This window comes from Alligator mississippiensis, chromosome 13 (genome assembly GCF_030867095.1).
Source record: "Alligator mississippiensis isolate rAllMis1 chromosome 13, rAllMis1, whole genome shotgun sequence".
Taxonomy (NCBI): Eukaryota; Metazoa; Chordata; order Crocodylia; family Alligatoridae; genus Alligator; species Alligator mississippiensis.
The window spans coordinates 39210101-39226389 of NC_081836.1; the positions used below are offsets into that span (position 1 = coordinate 39210101).

At 41.5% G+C, this 16289-nt stretch overlaps 1 protein-coding gene across 3 annotated transcripts in view; it reads right to left on the reverse strand.

Annotated features, from left to right (window-relative positions):
* The window catches only part of LOC102557779 (uncharacterized), a 188748-nt gene that overhangs the window by 14738 nt on the left and 157721 nt on the right, over positions 1 to 16289 (reverse strand). The window contains exons 55-66 of one of the 3 annotated variants that reach the window (XM_019494721.2): positions 15748 to 15869; positions 14270 to 14410; positions 10550 to 10663; positions 9767 to 9895; positions 9083 to 9244; positions 7325 to 7489; positions 6153 to 6318; positions 5084 to 5268; positions 4088 to 4180; positions 3271 to 3475; positions 1908 to 2095; positions 646 to 743 (exon numbers count right to left, since the gene is read on the reverse strand). In XM_019494721.2, the coding sequence (XP_019350266.2) occupies positions 646 to 743; positions 1908 to 2095; positions 3271 to 3475; positions 4088 to 4180; positions 5084 to 5268; positions 6153 to 6318; positions 7325 to 7489; positions 9083 to 9244; positions 9767 to 9895; positions 10550 to 10663; positions 14270 to 14410; positions 15748 to 15869 (1768 nt within the window). Of the gene's footprint in view, positions 1 to 645; positions 744 to 1907; positions 2096 to 2526; positions 2608 to 3270; positions 3476 to 4087; positions 4181 to 5083; positions 5269 to 6152; positions 6319 to 7324; positions 7490 to 9082; positions 9245 to 9766; positions 9896 to 10549; positions 10664 to 14269; positions 14411 to 15747; positions 15870 to 16289 lie in introns of those variants that run through there. The other 2 variants (XM_059716460.1, XM_059716459.1) reach the window with 2 other exon arrangements.

A 16289-nucleotide genomic window follows, 5' to 3' on the forward strand; every position in this document is an offset into this window, starting at 1 on the left:
CAGGATGTCCCTGACTAGGTCCACTCTGACCCTGGGCCTGGCTGCGCCTCCCCTGGGACTGTCAGGGATCATGATGGGGGGGATGACCTGGTCCCTGCTCAGAAAAATGGAGGCAAAGAAGCTGTTAAATAAGTTAGCTTTGATGTCTGGTGCGACCACCAGACTTCCTAGTGTGTCCTGCAGAGGTCCTATGTTACCCGGAACCTTTTTTTTACCCCTATGTATTTAAAAAAGGACTTCTTATGGTCCTTGATCCAGGTTGCTAGTCCCAGTTCCATCTTCGCCTTGACCTTCCCAACAGCTCCCCTGTTTATATTATATATATATCTCAATATATAATATCATTAATATATAATATTTATATTTATAATGATATATAATTAAAACGCAGAAGCAATGTGCTATTTCAGGCTGAGTTTACCAAGACTACTATTCTATTTGCTGGTAGATATTTATTTTTAAGCAGGAAATAAACAGCCCATTACAGTAGATAACTTTGTATAAAGACTGCCCAGAACATGGGATGCTTGCTTTCTTAATCAGGGAAGTTGACTTAAAAAGCAAATTTGTGAGAACGTGTTAAGAAAATATTATGTGCTGAAGAAAGTGCTATACCACAGAATAGAGTTAATCCAAAATTGTTACCTGGCTGAAAAGCTGTACAGGCTTGATAAGGGCTTCCGGATCTTGCTCACACCTTGGGACAACTTTGCTTCTGCCCACCTTAGCATCTGATGGGTTGCCTACTCAAGTGACAGACCACATGATAAAAGCAGCTGTTACATTAACATGTTTTTAGGGCAAGACAAGATTTTTGCTGCAATATCAGACAATTCTTCAGAAAAATGATGCTCCATTCTCCTTCACATTGGCCATGTGCCTGACAGCTTTTTGGTGTAATTGAGCAAGATGGCAAATGAAAATACAGACAGATGTATATTAGATGATGTATCCCTCATGCAATAGCTAATTTCAGGGAGTTGATATGCTACAGTTGCTGAAGCAAAGGATAGGATTTAGATCTCCATTACTAGACTCTGGGTGTGTCCACATGTGCAATTAACGAGACTGAATAAACTCCAGTACAATTTGAGCCAGAAGAAACTAATCCCGACCAGGCCATCTACACATGCGTTTAAGTGCAGTAATCTACTCCATCATCGGATAGTACCTGCATCTGGTGGGGCCATCCTACACCAGAGGAAATTAATCTAAAGCACACCAATTGTGGCACGTGTAGATGGTGACACTTTACTGTGCAGTAAATTAGTCTACTGCATAGTAAAATGCACATGTAGATGTGCCCACTGCTATCACAGCACAGATGACCTCAAAAAGGACAGTGAACTAAAAGACCAGAGATATTTACAAACTCAACATGTATAGGAATCCCTTTGGGGTGGGAGGGCGGCAATCATGAAGGTTTCAAAAATGTTGCTAGCACTGTAATTTTGGCCAAAGACATTAGGACATGCTGCTCTATTTTCTGAAACAGGGACCTAATTTTCAAAAGCAGCAAAAACCCCAAACCTGTAGTTCTAGATGTGTAGACACAAACCATCAAGATGGGAGTCAACCAGACAATTTACGTGCACAAAAATGACATTTAGACATTTCACTGCAACATTAGGATTTAGCTTGACAGCACTTTGAAAAATGTGGCTTTCAATGTCCAGGTAGAGCAGACAAAACCTTGAATCAGATTATAATTGCACGTTAATGTTCCCAGAACTAGAAAATGGAATGGAAGCTATTTGTAATACTTAATTTCCAAGTATGAAAAGCAAGTCAACATGGGTGAGACCCAAACCTGCATATAAAAAGGCTCTTTAATTCAAAATAGAGGTGTCAATCTGTAAGTTACATCTTCACCCCTTTATACAAATAAAGAATTATTTTATACTAACCATATCCAGGCTTGTTTTCAGAGCTCTGAGTGCCACCTGGATTGGTTCCATAAGCCAAACATCTTTTACAATATTGGGCACAAAAGCCTGGATTTTCTTCATATACTGCTCTGTTTTTTCTTGCAAAACTTCGTCTAGTGGCTTCAAAGTCACATCATAGTAGGCATCCTTCAGAGTTGCTAACGGTTCTGAAACGAGCATGAAAGTGAACTTAGATAATGTTTTTAAAGTGCACCCCCAGTTATAGTTTAGGACAGACTCTTTACTCCCCCCAACATAGGCAGAGGTTGAAGTTCAAGATGAAGAAAGAGGCACTGGTGTGAAGCACAGGTAAGACCTGTGCTTCTTTGAACACCCTGGTATGGGTCAGTAGGAGCTGGTAAAAGTGAGGGCCTTTAGCTATGGTTATGGTCCACCTACGTGCCCAGCAATGGCCCTTGGGGAGACAGGCAGTACATGCTTGTTTCAAAAACCACTTTGAGGAAAGTTCTGCAAATGCTTTTTCAATCCAGCTATATCTGCCTTGCATGGGCAGAAAGCCTAGAAGCCTGGCTGCACTTTATCTATCTTGTAACCTTCCAAGGAGGAGCAAGGGGATGTATTGGTCCTTATGACTCACATATTGAACAGGAGTCCAAGATCCAAGTCCTGTTACCAGCCATGCTTGAAGGACTGATCCTGTTGCGTGGTTCAGAGAGTTCTCCATTTTGCCATGCAAGGGGAAGGCAGTTGTTATTTGGACACAATTGATAATAGGCCACTTTAGTTTCCTCTAATACTTCTTGTGGAAATGTGGTCCATCTGAAATGTGAACTACTGGCAAAGGAGGGGGCTGGCAGCATTCAGCCACAGAACAAATACAGCACCTGAGATAAGACTAATGTGAATCTTCTGAATTCAGATGCTGGAATTAGAAGTGCTCTGGTTAACCAGTGTGTTTAGTAGGGAGCCTCCAGCAGGCACTCAATAGAGGAATCTGCCCTTAATCCTGGTCTGAGACCCTGAAGGGCATCATAAAACAAAAGATTATTCATTTTTTTTCCCAAAATATAATGAATGGCTGAATTAAACTGGAGTCACTTTGAGGGGGTTTTTTGTTTGTTTGTTTTTTTAGCTAAAGAGGGTATCCAGAGGTACAAAGATTCACTAGGGACTGCGTGTGTGTATGTGTGTGTGCTTGTGTGTGTATGCATGCAGGTAAATAATGTATAAGGGACCAGAGTCTAGATCAGCATATTTTGATAGCTCAAAATAGAAATATGCTTTTCAGCATCATATTTACTCAGTTTGCCAGACCTGCTTTTTCCCTACACTGACATCACTCTGTGCAGCTGTCCCCCTTGTTCTGGACAGCCCTACTTACTTTGCAGTTCATTTTGCATTTGCTGTACAATGTCTTGAATTTTTTCCAGGTAAAGCGGGAGGTTGTTTCTCAGTGTTTGCCTGATTCCACTCTGCTTCCACATCTGGGCAACAGCTCTCCCCCCATTTTGGAAGATTCCTGCTACCTCCTGAGAGGCTTTCAGAGGCCAGCCAGCTGCTTCATACAGGAAATCAATTTGCTGCACCTACAGTGAGTCCCAAACAGCAAGAGATGTAGAAATATATAGTGATACTTAGCAAACCTTTGGAGCATGTTTTCCCAAGACAGTAATCAGAGCTCTGGAGCCTAAGGGCTGCCATTTCTTTAGGAACAGACCTCACAACATCCCCATAATGCTCTGTATCTTGCTAGATTCATATAGAAAAAGGAATCTGATTGATTGAAAACTGTGCAAGATTTTATAAGACCACATCCTAAAGAACACTGAGCACTCACTACTGAGGTAGTGAGGCACCCCTCAGGGTTTGGTCCATACACAGAGCATCTTTATGAGGCTGACATGGGATTCCCTCTGTACAGAGAGCTGCATTAACAAAGGATTAACCACTTAATAGGCGAGTCAAGCATGGTAGCCACAGCTAACATGAGATGTCTAAATTTTCATTAATGACTCCATCACAAAGGTCTTAGATAGAAATCAAGGCCAGCACTCAGAGGAGCAAAACTGCTCCTCGCACAACATTTCATGGTGCCCTTCCCTGCGCTACATGCAAACATGTGCCAGAAGGCACTAGAGGGCTTGACCATTCTCAGATTTTAATAATTTTTAAGCAAACTGATAACACTAATTACTTACTGATTTCCTGAATCTCCAAATATATTCATCAAACTTCTTGATCTTCTCTAGGAGTTTGGCCTTTAGATGGGACCCAATTTTATTAACTTTGTGCTGTGAAAATATGAAGGAAAATTTGGATTTTATGATTTAGGAACTGCTCATGCTGGGGCAAAACCCACCAAAATTTATACTAGCTTAAACACCAGCACAAGATGCTGTTAGATGAACTCCCATAGGGGAAACAGGCTGCCCATTGCTCCAAAAACATGTGGCTCTGGCTAGAAAAAGGGAGTCTAAAAACCTACTGGTTTAGCAGGTTTCTGAAGAGTCTCCCATGTACAGCATTCAACGGACCTCTTCTAGGAATGCAGTGCACATAGCACTGTGTTGGGGTTCAGAAAACTTGGGGTTTGTTTCATCTGATCAGTGAAAGAACCTGCATGACCTGGGAAAATTGCTTCCCTTCTCATTCTTTGTCTGTCTCCTCAATTTATATTATTCCTGTCTTTGGAACAGGGTCCTTGCCTAGCGCACTGGGGTCATACTCTCACCAGGGGCCTCTAGGCACTGCGCTTCAATGACTAAACTCCTGCACCCCAAAAGATAATGCACAGGCAGAGAGATGAATCTTGCCTTGTAGGCATAGTAACTTGTACCTCAGTAACTTGTCTTCTCAGTCACAGTAGTGTCACATGTGTTTCAACCCTACCTTTGGTCACACAGCTCCCATTGAGAGCAGTAGTAGGAATCTCTGCTGGATCCTACACTTGAGTTGTAGGTATGGATGATCTTTTTGAAACCCACCCAGGTGTTCCTTCACACCAAATAGAGAGAGAACTTAATGCACATTGTTATTAGAAGGGAACTGCAAACACTTTTCATTGGCCAGGTTACTGGAACTCCACAGAAAAAAAAAAAACTTGTTTAGATGTTTCACTAACTTGACAAATTAAGAAAATATTCTGCAGCTGAAAATGCCCAACTACCACAAACAGCTGTTGAAGGCCATCTCACCTCCATTTTAACTATAGGATCCCCACACCCATGAGCCACCAAGCCCAAGCTCTCATTGACAGCAGTTAGAATCAGTTGTCCTGTGTTTTCTTGCCTTGCACCATTCACATTGAGATAGATATCAATTGTAGTCATCTGTTGCCCATCAGTACAAGCAGCAAGCTCCACTCCTTCCTCCAAATCTCCTAGGAGAGCAAAAGGAGATGTTCATTTGTACAGACAACATTGGTAGACACTTGTTTCAAAGCCAGCTACTTAATGAGTGGAAGAGAGGGGTGTTCATGCAGTACCAATGGGGTCATGTGTTTGCAGAAAGAGGGGAAAAAGGAGCCAAATCCCTTCATGCAATCTGCATATGATCCACCCAAAAGTGTTCAGTCTTTGTTAAGGTACCCCAAATAAAATACTGGGTTAGTACAAAAGGTAAAAATTCTCATCACAGATCTCCACAATGAATCTCGCCCATAGTTCTGCTCTGCCTTTGATTTCTATAGGTTTTGCTGGTGGACTTCTAGGCTCAAATTATGCTTTAGTCTTAAATAAGTGAGGTGGCAGTCTCTTCATTTACTCATTTACCCATAAAATACCTGTTATGTGTTCTGTTTCCACAAATGATCCATTTATGCTTAGACAAATACAACAAAAAGAGGACTGAAAAATACTGGTAGAACCAGCAGGAATGGAGAAGCTATGTGGATAGTACTGAGTCAGACCATTGCTATTAACTGCTTACTTCCTTCCAGCTTTCTGATTGATCACCAAATGCTATGTAGCCAGGGGAAGGAACAGAAGCTCAGGTCAGAGCTTTTCAACTCAGTCACCATCTATTCAAACCCAGACTTGGTTGGTAGTTATTCACAAGTTGTAATGAGTTGCTGGGTTAAACCTAGGAACCATATAATGAATGTTCCCTTCCCGCAATTTGGCAGCCCATAGTTACAACTGAAAGGCCATGAAAACTAAACTAAACTAAACTAAACTCTCTACAGTAGCCTCACCTCTCCCGTGTGTGCAAAGCTAACTGTCAAAACAAATTTATCATTATTAATTGTAGCCCTAATGTACTTACCCTTTAAGTACCCCATGTAATACTGAAGACACTCCTTCTCTTTAGAAGCAGCTACCTTTACTTTCTCTTTATGATCAATATTTCCCTCCACCAGGATTTGGCTTTGAAGAGCTGAGGAAGTAGCAGTTCCTGTCAGGCCTAGCCAAATATCCTCAAATGCTTTTAGCTGTGGCCATAAGAGAAAAAGACACTTATGGAGAGCTATGGTAAAAAATAAACAAAGCAATATTGTGTCATGATGTTGACTGTCAGTACAGTCTCCAAAGAAGAATATGATAATGGAGAGGTTTCCCAGTGATTGTGCATTACACTGGCACTTTACTGTACTGAGGAGCAGAAGGATTATTGGCTCAATATCTGAACAACTGGAGAATGCAAAGAAATCAGTTACATTGCTGCATACTTTGCTAGGCATGCAGATAATCTTTAGGGGTCACAGAGAAAGGAACACCCTGGTAATCAATTCCTTGCTTGTATACTGCCTGGTGATCTTTGGTCCCAGGGCACATGGTGGAGTACCATATTTGCTTAAATGCAAGGCAACTTTGAATTCAAGGTGACCCCCCAGTAATTAGATTCTATACATGGAAAATTATAAATGTGTTATAATTTCCAGGTATGGAATCTAATTAGTGGAGGGTTATCTTAAATTTGTTCCCCTGCTGTTATGGTGGGGAAGGCATCAGCAGGCAGTGAGGGGCCAGACCCCTGCCCCTTTCTCCTCTGCCCCTTGTTTTCCGTGTCCCCTCCTCCCCTGTGCCTCTCCCACTGCTGCCTGTCCCTTGCCATGTGCCACCATGCCTGTGCCTGCCCTGTTGTCTTCCCCCTGCCCTCGCCAATTCTCCACCACTCCCGGGTCTCCCTTGAAGCTTTCTCCCCACCCTTTGCTCTCCCCCCTCCCCGCCACTTTTATCTTTCTCTCATGCCTGTGCCTGACCCCTTGGCCACTTGTCCCCCGATGCATCCACAGCACCCAATGTAACAATAAAGGGGAAAGCAACAAAATCAGGAATAGACATCCTTTTTTTTTTTAGCCTGCACTGACTGCACTTGAACAGTATGAAAGCTAGAGGTCAGTATGTCTTCAAAAGAGAAAACAACACAGTAGGTGTGCTCAGGAGTATTCAGTTTAAAAGACTGCTCTGGTATCAATCCCTAACATTAAAACTCACTTCAAATTCCACAGAATATTTCTTGAGGTCATCTGTGCTATTGTTCTTTAAGACTACTGTGATCAATCCATCATCTTTTCTATCACTAGCAAGATGGAACCGGCCTTCCGATTGCAGAATTACATCTCCATTATTAAGCTGATGTTTTCCAGAGAAGACAATTACCTAAGTATGGAAAGTTTCAGTATTGAAGCTTAGTTCTGCTAGTGAAACATTCATCATGGAACATTAAGGAAGTCTTCAAGAACTGCAAAGTCACTCACAAAAGTGATGAACTATGCCTGTCATTTCACAAACCAATGCATCTTAAAATTAACAGCAGCGTTTTACTTTATCATGGCTTCAGTCTTTACAATTTGGTAAATGTACATTCAATTATAATGTCCTCCGACTAGATGGATAGAAACCACATTTTGTAGAAAGCAAGTGAATTAATTTTAGGTCTTACATTTCTTATTACATCTGGAATTTTCAGAGAGATCTTTTTATACAGCTATAAACAATATGATCAGTTACATGAATTTAAACCAGCTCGAACACACATTTAGTTCATGTTAAAGACAGGATCAAACCCAAACCTGAGATACAAACTTATAGTGAACTTCCAAAATTTTTTCACAAGGGTCATGTTAAGAACTTTGCCGCTCTTCCTGTCATTAATTGGGCCTAAACCTGCACTGTTCCAACAAGATAGCCAACTGGTGACAACTATGGGGTGAGCATTTAACCACAGGAAATGGCAGTGACACCAAGCTTTTTATTATAAGTTTCAAGCTTGAATGACGTGTCCCTGGAGGTTGGGGAGACACAGCAACTGCCCGCAGACGGTAGCAGCAGTGGCGGCAAGTGGGGATTGCCTGCAGGCGGCTGCAGTGACATTGGCAGTGAGGGTGGGCCAAGGGGGACTACCTGCAGGCAGCCATGGTGACATGGGTGGTGAGGGCAGGCTGGGCAGGGACTGCCCAAAGGTGGTGTCAGCAGGGGGAGGGGGGCAAGTGGCAGGCGGCAAGTAGGGACTGCCTGCAGCCACTGTCCGCGCTGTCGGTGGTGGTGAGCAGTGAGTGGGGACTGCCTGCAGCAAAGCAGCAAGGGGGGGGGGGCGCGACTGCCCACAGAAGCCAGCAGCAGCCAATCTTGGGGGGGAGGGGACGCATGTGCCCCCCTGTGCCTCCCCTACGTACTGCCTATGGTTTCAAGTCTTATGTGAGTTGGTGGACTAAGTGAGTCTTAATGTCTAAAGGAAACGATGGAGCCAGAATTTGCAAACAGGACATACTGTAGAAAGGTGCCTGTTTGTTCAGGTCAGCTGAACACCAAACATCAAGCCTAGAACCAAAGTTCAGGTTCCAAACTGTCACAGCAGCAGAACAGACAAAGGCTGCAATGCTATGGAGGTGATAAAACTTATACTTGGGAACCCAGGTAAGATGTCTAGCATCCAGTTTGACGAACTCATGGAACCTTTTTGACATGTTCCAGAAAGAGATGCTAAAGGACTTTTGAGTGATGAAAAAGGAGGAATACAGAAGAAGAGGAACTCATTAGCATTCTTAAGGAAGAGTAGAGAATCCACGTATGGCATCTATTACAAAAAATAATAGTTTGGTGGAATACATGATCTCCAACCTCAAAAGGCCATTCTAGAAATAACTATCCAGTTGCATTTTTTGTGGAAATCTGCAGTTTGGTAAAACTCAGTCAATTACCAGAAAATAGTTATGAATTTGAGCAACATCCATATAGCAATACCTGACTTACATTTGGAAGATCACAGAGTCCAAGGCTTATGTAATAATCCAGCCATGTTGAATAGTTCGTTTCCATTTTACCCAGAATATATTGCTTGGTGCATGAAGTCAGTAAAATGTTTTCCAAAGTGGCCTCTAGCTGAATTTTATCAGGAGAAGATGGTCGGTTTCTCTGTGTTAGACAAAAAGAAATTATGCAGTAACAAAATGAAAAATTATAGTACCCTAAACTACCCATTGTTGTTTCCTTATTCTTCTGAACTAAAAGAAGATCCAGTATATAAACATGCATAGTCAGCTAATTTGTCTTAGGGTACTGGGGTATCAGTTCCATGACCCTCCAAGTTCCTCTTAGCTAAGAGTCAAGGTTGTTCTGAAACTTAAAATTCTTTCACTCATTAGCATGTTAATTTATCAGACAGTCACTTGTTTTGCAGTCTATAGCATTACTACAACATCATTGCAAAGGGAAGGCAAAAGTGACACCAATATTTCACCTTAGCTAATTTATTATCAGCTATTCAACAGAAATGTGAAAATAAGGCAGAGAGATCAATAGTGAGAACTTACAAAATTAAAACAATCTACTTTACAAAAGGACAGTTGTGGACAGTTCATTAACTCTAGGTTATTTAACTAAATTCTGAGAAATAAAATATCTGATCAGTGTACATTCACAGTAGTTCGTTGTTACCTCATAAGTCAGATTCTGTTCAACTTTTTTGCCATCCCAGTTCAGATCTAGATATTCATTAAATAAGACCGCTGCTTGCTCTATAGACCCACATGCCTGAAGGTGTCCTATCTGTAATACTTTCTGCAGCTGAAAGAGAGAAACATACAATATACTTTGCGCTACTTACATTTTATTTTTGAGAAATTAGTTTGCAATTACAGAATATATGTTTTATAAGCTGCTACAAAATAGCTGTAGTGGTTTATATAAAGGAGCCACTACTGCCAGGGTAGAAATGCAACCTGTGGAAGAGAACATTCTCCCACTTATGTCTTTTTAAGCCTTATTAGGAAACATAAAATGTGACCATCTGCAGAGCATAGGTGACTGGTAGGAGGTGCGTGGGGGTGCACGTGGCCCCCCCCCCCCGATGGGGTTGGTGTCCCCCCCGACAGCTGACACTAATGCTGTTGGTAGGGCTGGTGCCCTCCCTGACAGGGCCAGTGCCATCGGTGGCTTCTGTGGGTGCCCCCCGCCAGATTCAGGAGGCACCAGTCACTCATGCTGCAGAGGCATCAATTTAATCCTAAATGCTAAAATAAATTGAATAGCAAAACAGAATTAGTGTATGATGGTGAGACAGCTTTAGATGGGAAAGAAATACAGCAAATATTCCTCAGAGTTTTATTTCACCCTTCCTAGTGGTATGGTTAGAAAAGTCGACTTTTAATCTAAAACTTGGGTTTGTTCAACAGAAGGAAAGAACTCTTACTTCACAGCATAAAAGCAAAAAATTCATACCTGACCTGAAGAAACTGTCATACAACCATTCCAGCTGGTGATACTGCTCTTAGACTTGTTTTCCAAAGAAATGTTGAAATCAGCAGGCTGTCCACCATTCCATGCAAGCTGCATCTAAAACCAGAAGAAATGGATTTCTGCAGTGTCCCTGGGCTCCAGGATTAGCAGCTGCAGCAAAAACCTAGTAGACTCTTCCCAAAGGGAATGCGGGGCTGTATGGATGAAGGCAGGTAGGAGAGATTGGGGGGAGCAGGGGGGAATGGGGGAGAAGGTTGAAGGGAAGAACTGTTGCTACAAAGAATTTGCAAGGTCAGGATTTTCCACATGTTGGGATATTTTTATATTAGTGATCCATATGACAGCAAAATTAGTGATCCATATAACTAAGTGGAAGAGCAAGACTCTCTAGTAAAGAACCACTAAATTTTCTAAGTACCAGCAGCAGCATCAGTGCATCCCAGGCAAGCCCCTCCACCCCCAGTCTTAATTGTGGCCAATGCCCTATTACTTCAGCGGAAGGCAAAAAGTTCCCCAGAATAATTTAAGAAGGGGGAAAAAATCCTTCCTGGCTCTTGCAAGCAACCAGCAAAGGACCTCAAAGTATAGAATTACCACATAGCTCATGCACCATGAGAGAATTAACTCTATGGCCAAAAATAAAGACTGCAAATACTTGATTACATGTATCACATACTAATTAACCCAAAAACTCATTCTAACATACTGTCCCTTCAGTAAACTTATTGTGTTCAGTCTGAAAGCAAATCAGGTTCCTTATCTCCAGTATTTTATACTAAAGACCATTCCAAATTTCAGTCCTCTCATAGTTAGAGATCTTCTAATTTCCATTGTAAAAAATTGCTCATAGCCAGTTTGTAGTCACTTGATCTTATTCTAGTATTGCTTTTTAACCTTGTCACAACCCAAAGTTGTGATTTTTTGTTTGTGCGCGCTTCGGCACCGCTAAATTATTTCCTGCCAAATTTGTTGCTTTCTTTGCACGGTAGAGTTCTCTGCTGCTAGAGAGCTCTGGTGCAACGGGGGATTTCCCGCCAAATTGTAGCTTCTTTGCAGTGTGCATCTCTTTCTTGCACCATAGTGATACACGTTGCAAAGAAGTTCCCGCCATTTGTATTAGGATCCGTGCCATGTTATTGGCCAATTCCTAATTTAGGCACACGTGGCGGCTAGCGATTGGCTTGCTAGCCGTACAGAAGGCTTGGGTAGTTTCCGCCCAAGCCGGAGGAGGGAGGAAGGGAGAGAGATTCTGTGTGAAGATCTCCAAGCGCTATGGACCCTCACGGACCCGGCGCGCCTCCCCTAAGCAGGCAAGAGAGGCAATAGAACCGAGCCTACGGAGCTTTCGCTTCTCGCCTCTCCCCATCGCCGAGCGCAATCCTAGACGCATCCCTTTCCTGTAACTTCGGACCCCGCGGAGCCTAGCAAACTCCGGGGAAAACTTATCGAAGCCGCGGAGCCTGAATAACTCCGGGGAAACTTTTTGAACCCAACTTAACCGGACCCGCGGAGCCTAGCAAACTCCGTGGGAGCACTCGATTTGTCAGTCCTCCAACAAGGGTTCAAGCGGCAGCTGTGCCTGGAAACCTATCCAGCCTACACTGATACCATCTTTGGGTGTAAGTAAACAATCTTTTCAATCAACCATTATGCCTCCGTAACTAATTCTAACTTGTGTGCACAAAACCGCCCCGCAGTGCTCTCCCACCCCGCGCGCCCGGGCTGACGGCCACAGCCCGCGTGCACCGGAGACGGGTCCGGTACGACCCCGGTTCGCCCCCGGCTTGCCCATGGCGGCCAGAATGGGATCGGAATCACCGCCGCGCATGGCGACGAGGGCGGGATCGGGGCCCAGCTCGCACAAACCTAATAAGCTCTTCTCTCTCTAATATTCACCCTATGTATATATTTATAAAAAGTAATCGTATCCCTTCTCGAGCCCCATTTAGTTAAGCTAAATAAGACAGGCTCCTTTAATCTTTTTTCATAAGAAAAGTTTGTCATTCCCTTAACTGTTTTAGTGGCCCTTTTTACTCATTTCAGTTTTGAAAATTGATGACTGCACCATGTTTTACCTGGGGTCTTAATCAACCCCTTGTATGATGGTACCAGAATGTCATTGTCTTTGCCCACCTAATACACCCCAGGATTATATTTGCCTTTTTCATAGCTTCATCACACAGCTGCATCACACTTGCAGTTCATAGTCTTCTACAATTACAATATACACAGGCCCTTCTCTTCAGTTGTCTTCAAATCTATGTATCCAACTTATAATACAACTTCTGGCTCAAGGAAATAACACCAGCATTGAAATCAAATTTATACAGCACCAGCTCCACTGTATAGGACATATGGTAAGGATCCCTAACATCCAGCTCCCCACAAAAAGGTCCCAACTCACCAATGATCACTACTCTAGAAGTGGGCAGAAAGAGATTCAAGGACACATTGAAGACCAATTTGAAGAAATACAGTAACAACATCAATACCTGGGAGACTCAAGAACTGAATCATCCCCAATGCTTGATCATTTTAAGCAAAATCACCTCACTATGTAGGCAGATAGATAAGAGACACAAAGGGAAAGAGCTGTGATCTGACATCACCAGGATTTACTCCTTCCTTCTGGAACTGTTCATTTGCTACACCTGCAGTCAAGCACATGGATCTCAAATCAGCCACCTCAGTCATGTATGGATTTACTGATGACTTCCCTATTTATTGGAAGACTCATCCTCATATCAAGCGGCTGCTGATGACAATAGCTAAAGTCATTATTATAGGACTCTAGTAAATGACTTCGTACTTCACACTGATATTATGGTTTAATGCTCCATTCCACAAGGAAATCTTACATAATAAATGATAATTCATCCTCTTCTGTATTGGCAAGGCACCACATCTGCAAATTTCACAAGGATGCATCTAGTTCCTGTACAATCTATTCTGTTTAATAAAAATGTTAAACAGAACAGAGCCTGGGATTAATCCTTGAGGAGCTCCATTGGTAACTGCTCTCTACTCAGATAACACATCTTTCAGCATAACCTGCTAGAGTCTCCTTTTGAACTAACTTCTTTTCTATCTCATTATTGTAATCCTGGATCCTTGTCTCCCCAGTTTGGCCAATAATTTCCCATGAGGTATGGTATCAAAAGCTTTGCTTAAATCTAGGTAAATTATCTTCGCTGCATTGCCCTTATCCAAAAGTCAGTTTTCTTGTCATAGAAGGATATTAAATTAGGCTATCATATTCTTCCTCAGATAAACCCAATGTTGTGTTTTGTCCCATTTTACTTCCATAAACTTGGTTATTCTTTCTTTCAATATCTGGTGAAGGCAAAGAGCCTAAAAAGTGAGGTTCTGTTTACTCTGGTTGGATGTTACAGAGCTCAGGAATTTATGAAGGGGTTTAAATACCAGTTCTTGGCCAAACTACATTTGATGTGCACTGTTATGCAAATTGCTGTGATCCACTGAGATTGACTTCTATCTGCCAAAGTGACCACTTTATATACAGAAAAAATGTTACCAATTACCCAGAGCTGCACAGAACAGTATCTTAGAAAATTTCCTGGCAAAGGAAAGAATTGTGGTATCTCCAAAATCAAGACACAGTAAAATCTGGTAAGTTTTGGGATAAAAAAAAACAGTAAATAAATATTATTTTTCACTTTGCAGAAATTCTGAATGTTGTACCTGCTGATTGTATTTTCCATCTCTTCTTTCCCCCAGGGAACTGACCTCCAGTTGCTTCAAGGTGAAATTAAATGGGTGAGTGACAGTAGCTCGGTACTTAATATGTTCTCTTCCATACTTCAGGGAAGACGAGATTAATACCTGGTCAAGATCAACAGGTGTAGAACTGACTTGAATGACAAAATTCTTTTTATTTTAAATTGAAGCATTTCCATATCTACCTCACTTCTAAAATTAAATTAGGATTTTCAGCTTACATAAATAGAGTTTATATTGCAAGGGAAACTTAATATTTTTTGTAGGCAAATTCAGGTGCCTCTATGACTGAGTTTTATACCCCGCTTTTCCCATTTAATTCAGAAAATAATGCTCTTTGAAATATACATGCTTTAAATAACATTATGCTAGTATAAGAAACACAGACTGCTGGTGATTATATTTCAGATACAGATTCACTGTATGTACTGCAAGTTATGTATACTCTGAACTCCACAAGCTATTCGCATATCTATACTATAATGAAGATATTTTTGATTAACTAGGCTTTTTTATCATTTATTTTTAAAATAGATTTGCTGATGTATCTGTTACACCAATTGAAAATGTAGCACTGACCAGATTTCTAATTTTTCCTGATAATTAAGAAAAATCAAAGGAAAGAAGAACCTGTGATTAAAGATTAATCACTGATGTTAAAAACATCCTTACATAGTGTACCTATCTGTGCAACTCCTGTTCATGTGAGTTCAGTATGCCTCAACGCATGAGGAAAACCCTCCATCCTTTTCAATTGACTCCTCAGCTACAACATCTTCCCATCTAATTCAGAATTCTCCAACTGATTTTGAAATTCCCAACGATTTGCTCCTTTCTTTCTCTTTGATCCTTATCTGTCTTCCCCCCAGCCTATGCCCTTGCTTTTTGGCTTCTGCTGTTATGCCATTCTCTTCCATCAATTCTTAGCAGCTGTTTTCTTCCTTTCATTTGTGTTAGAACTACTACAGCCCTTCTCTGAACCATATCCACTTTGCCTCTGACTGCCTCTCAAGGCCTTGTTGCATGTTACTTAGGACATGTTTAACTGCACTTACAATGAGAGTTCAGGAAGTAAAACACATGCTAAGTGCTATCTTAGTGTAGCAAAGTTAGGACTTTCCTGGTGAAGAGCATCTCCAGATCATACTACCTGACATATGTTGAGCTAATGTCCAATTGCTCTATGGAGGTAATACGATCAAGAGACTCAGCTACAGTGGGAAGCTGGGACCAATACAAAACTGTTTGTCAGTCCCAGCCTCTGCAGCAAACAGGAGTCTTCTATGGCTCTGGCATTTAGGAATCATTTTATCTGGTAAGTTTATTAGGTATAATGAGACTTATATGGAAAGTCAACAGTTTTCCTCCTGCTCAAAGTCTTTTACTTTTAGCTTTTTCAAAGCTATTTGATTCTCTATGTAATTCTCCTGGCACAACTGTACCTGGTCCTTGTCATTCCAGCCAATGGTAATATCATCCTGATAAGTGTGCACTGCATGTTCCATGTATATGTTGACATTGGTACGCCAGGGAAAAGGGATAGAGAGAGGATGGGAAAGCTCCACTTTAAAAAAAAAAAAGTTCAAATAAGTTAAATTTCACCAAACATGACAGTTTTCTTGTATTTTTCATGATAAAAAAAACATGACATGGCACTTCAAGGGAACTAGTACAAATCTGTCTCTCAAGGTAATGTTTCTTTTTCATAAAGTAACATTTGTGGCACAAATTTATACTACTGAATATGAAGATTCATATAGAGGAAAGAATAGTTCCTCATTTATGAATAGATACTTCATATAATAAACAAAATTGTGACATCTTCCCCAAAATGAACCCCTACAGGGAGAAACCGGGAAAGTTGATTGGATAAAGGCAGAATGACCTTCTATTGGAAAAAGGAGAAACCTTTAACCCTCAAAAGGCAATCAAGCTAGGTCACAGTAAACAGTATTTTCAGATGTTAGAAGTCTAAGCATTAAGA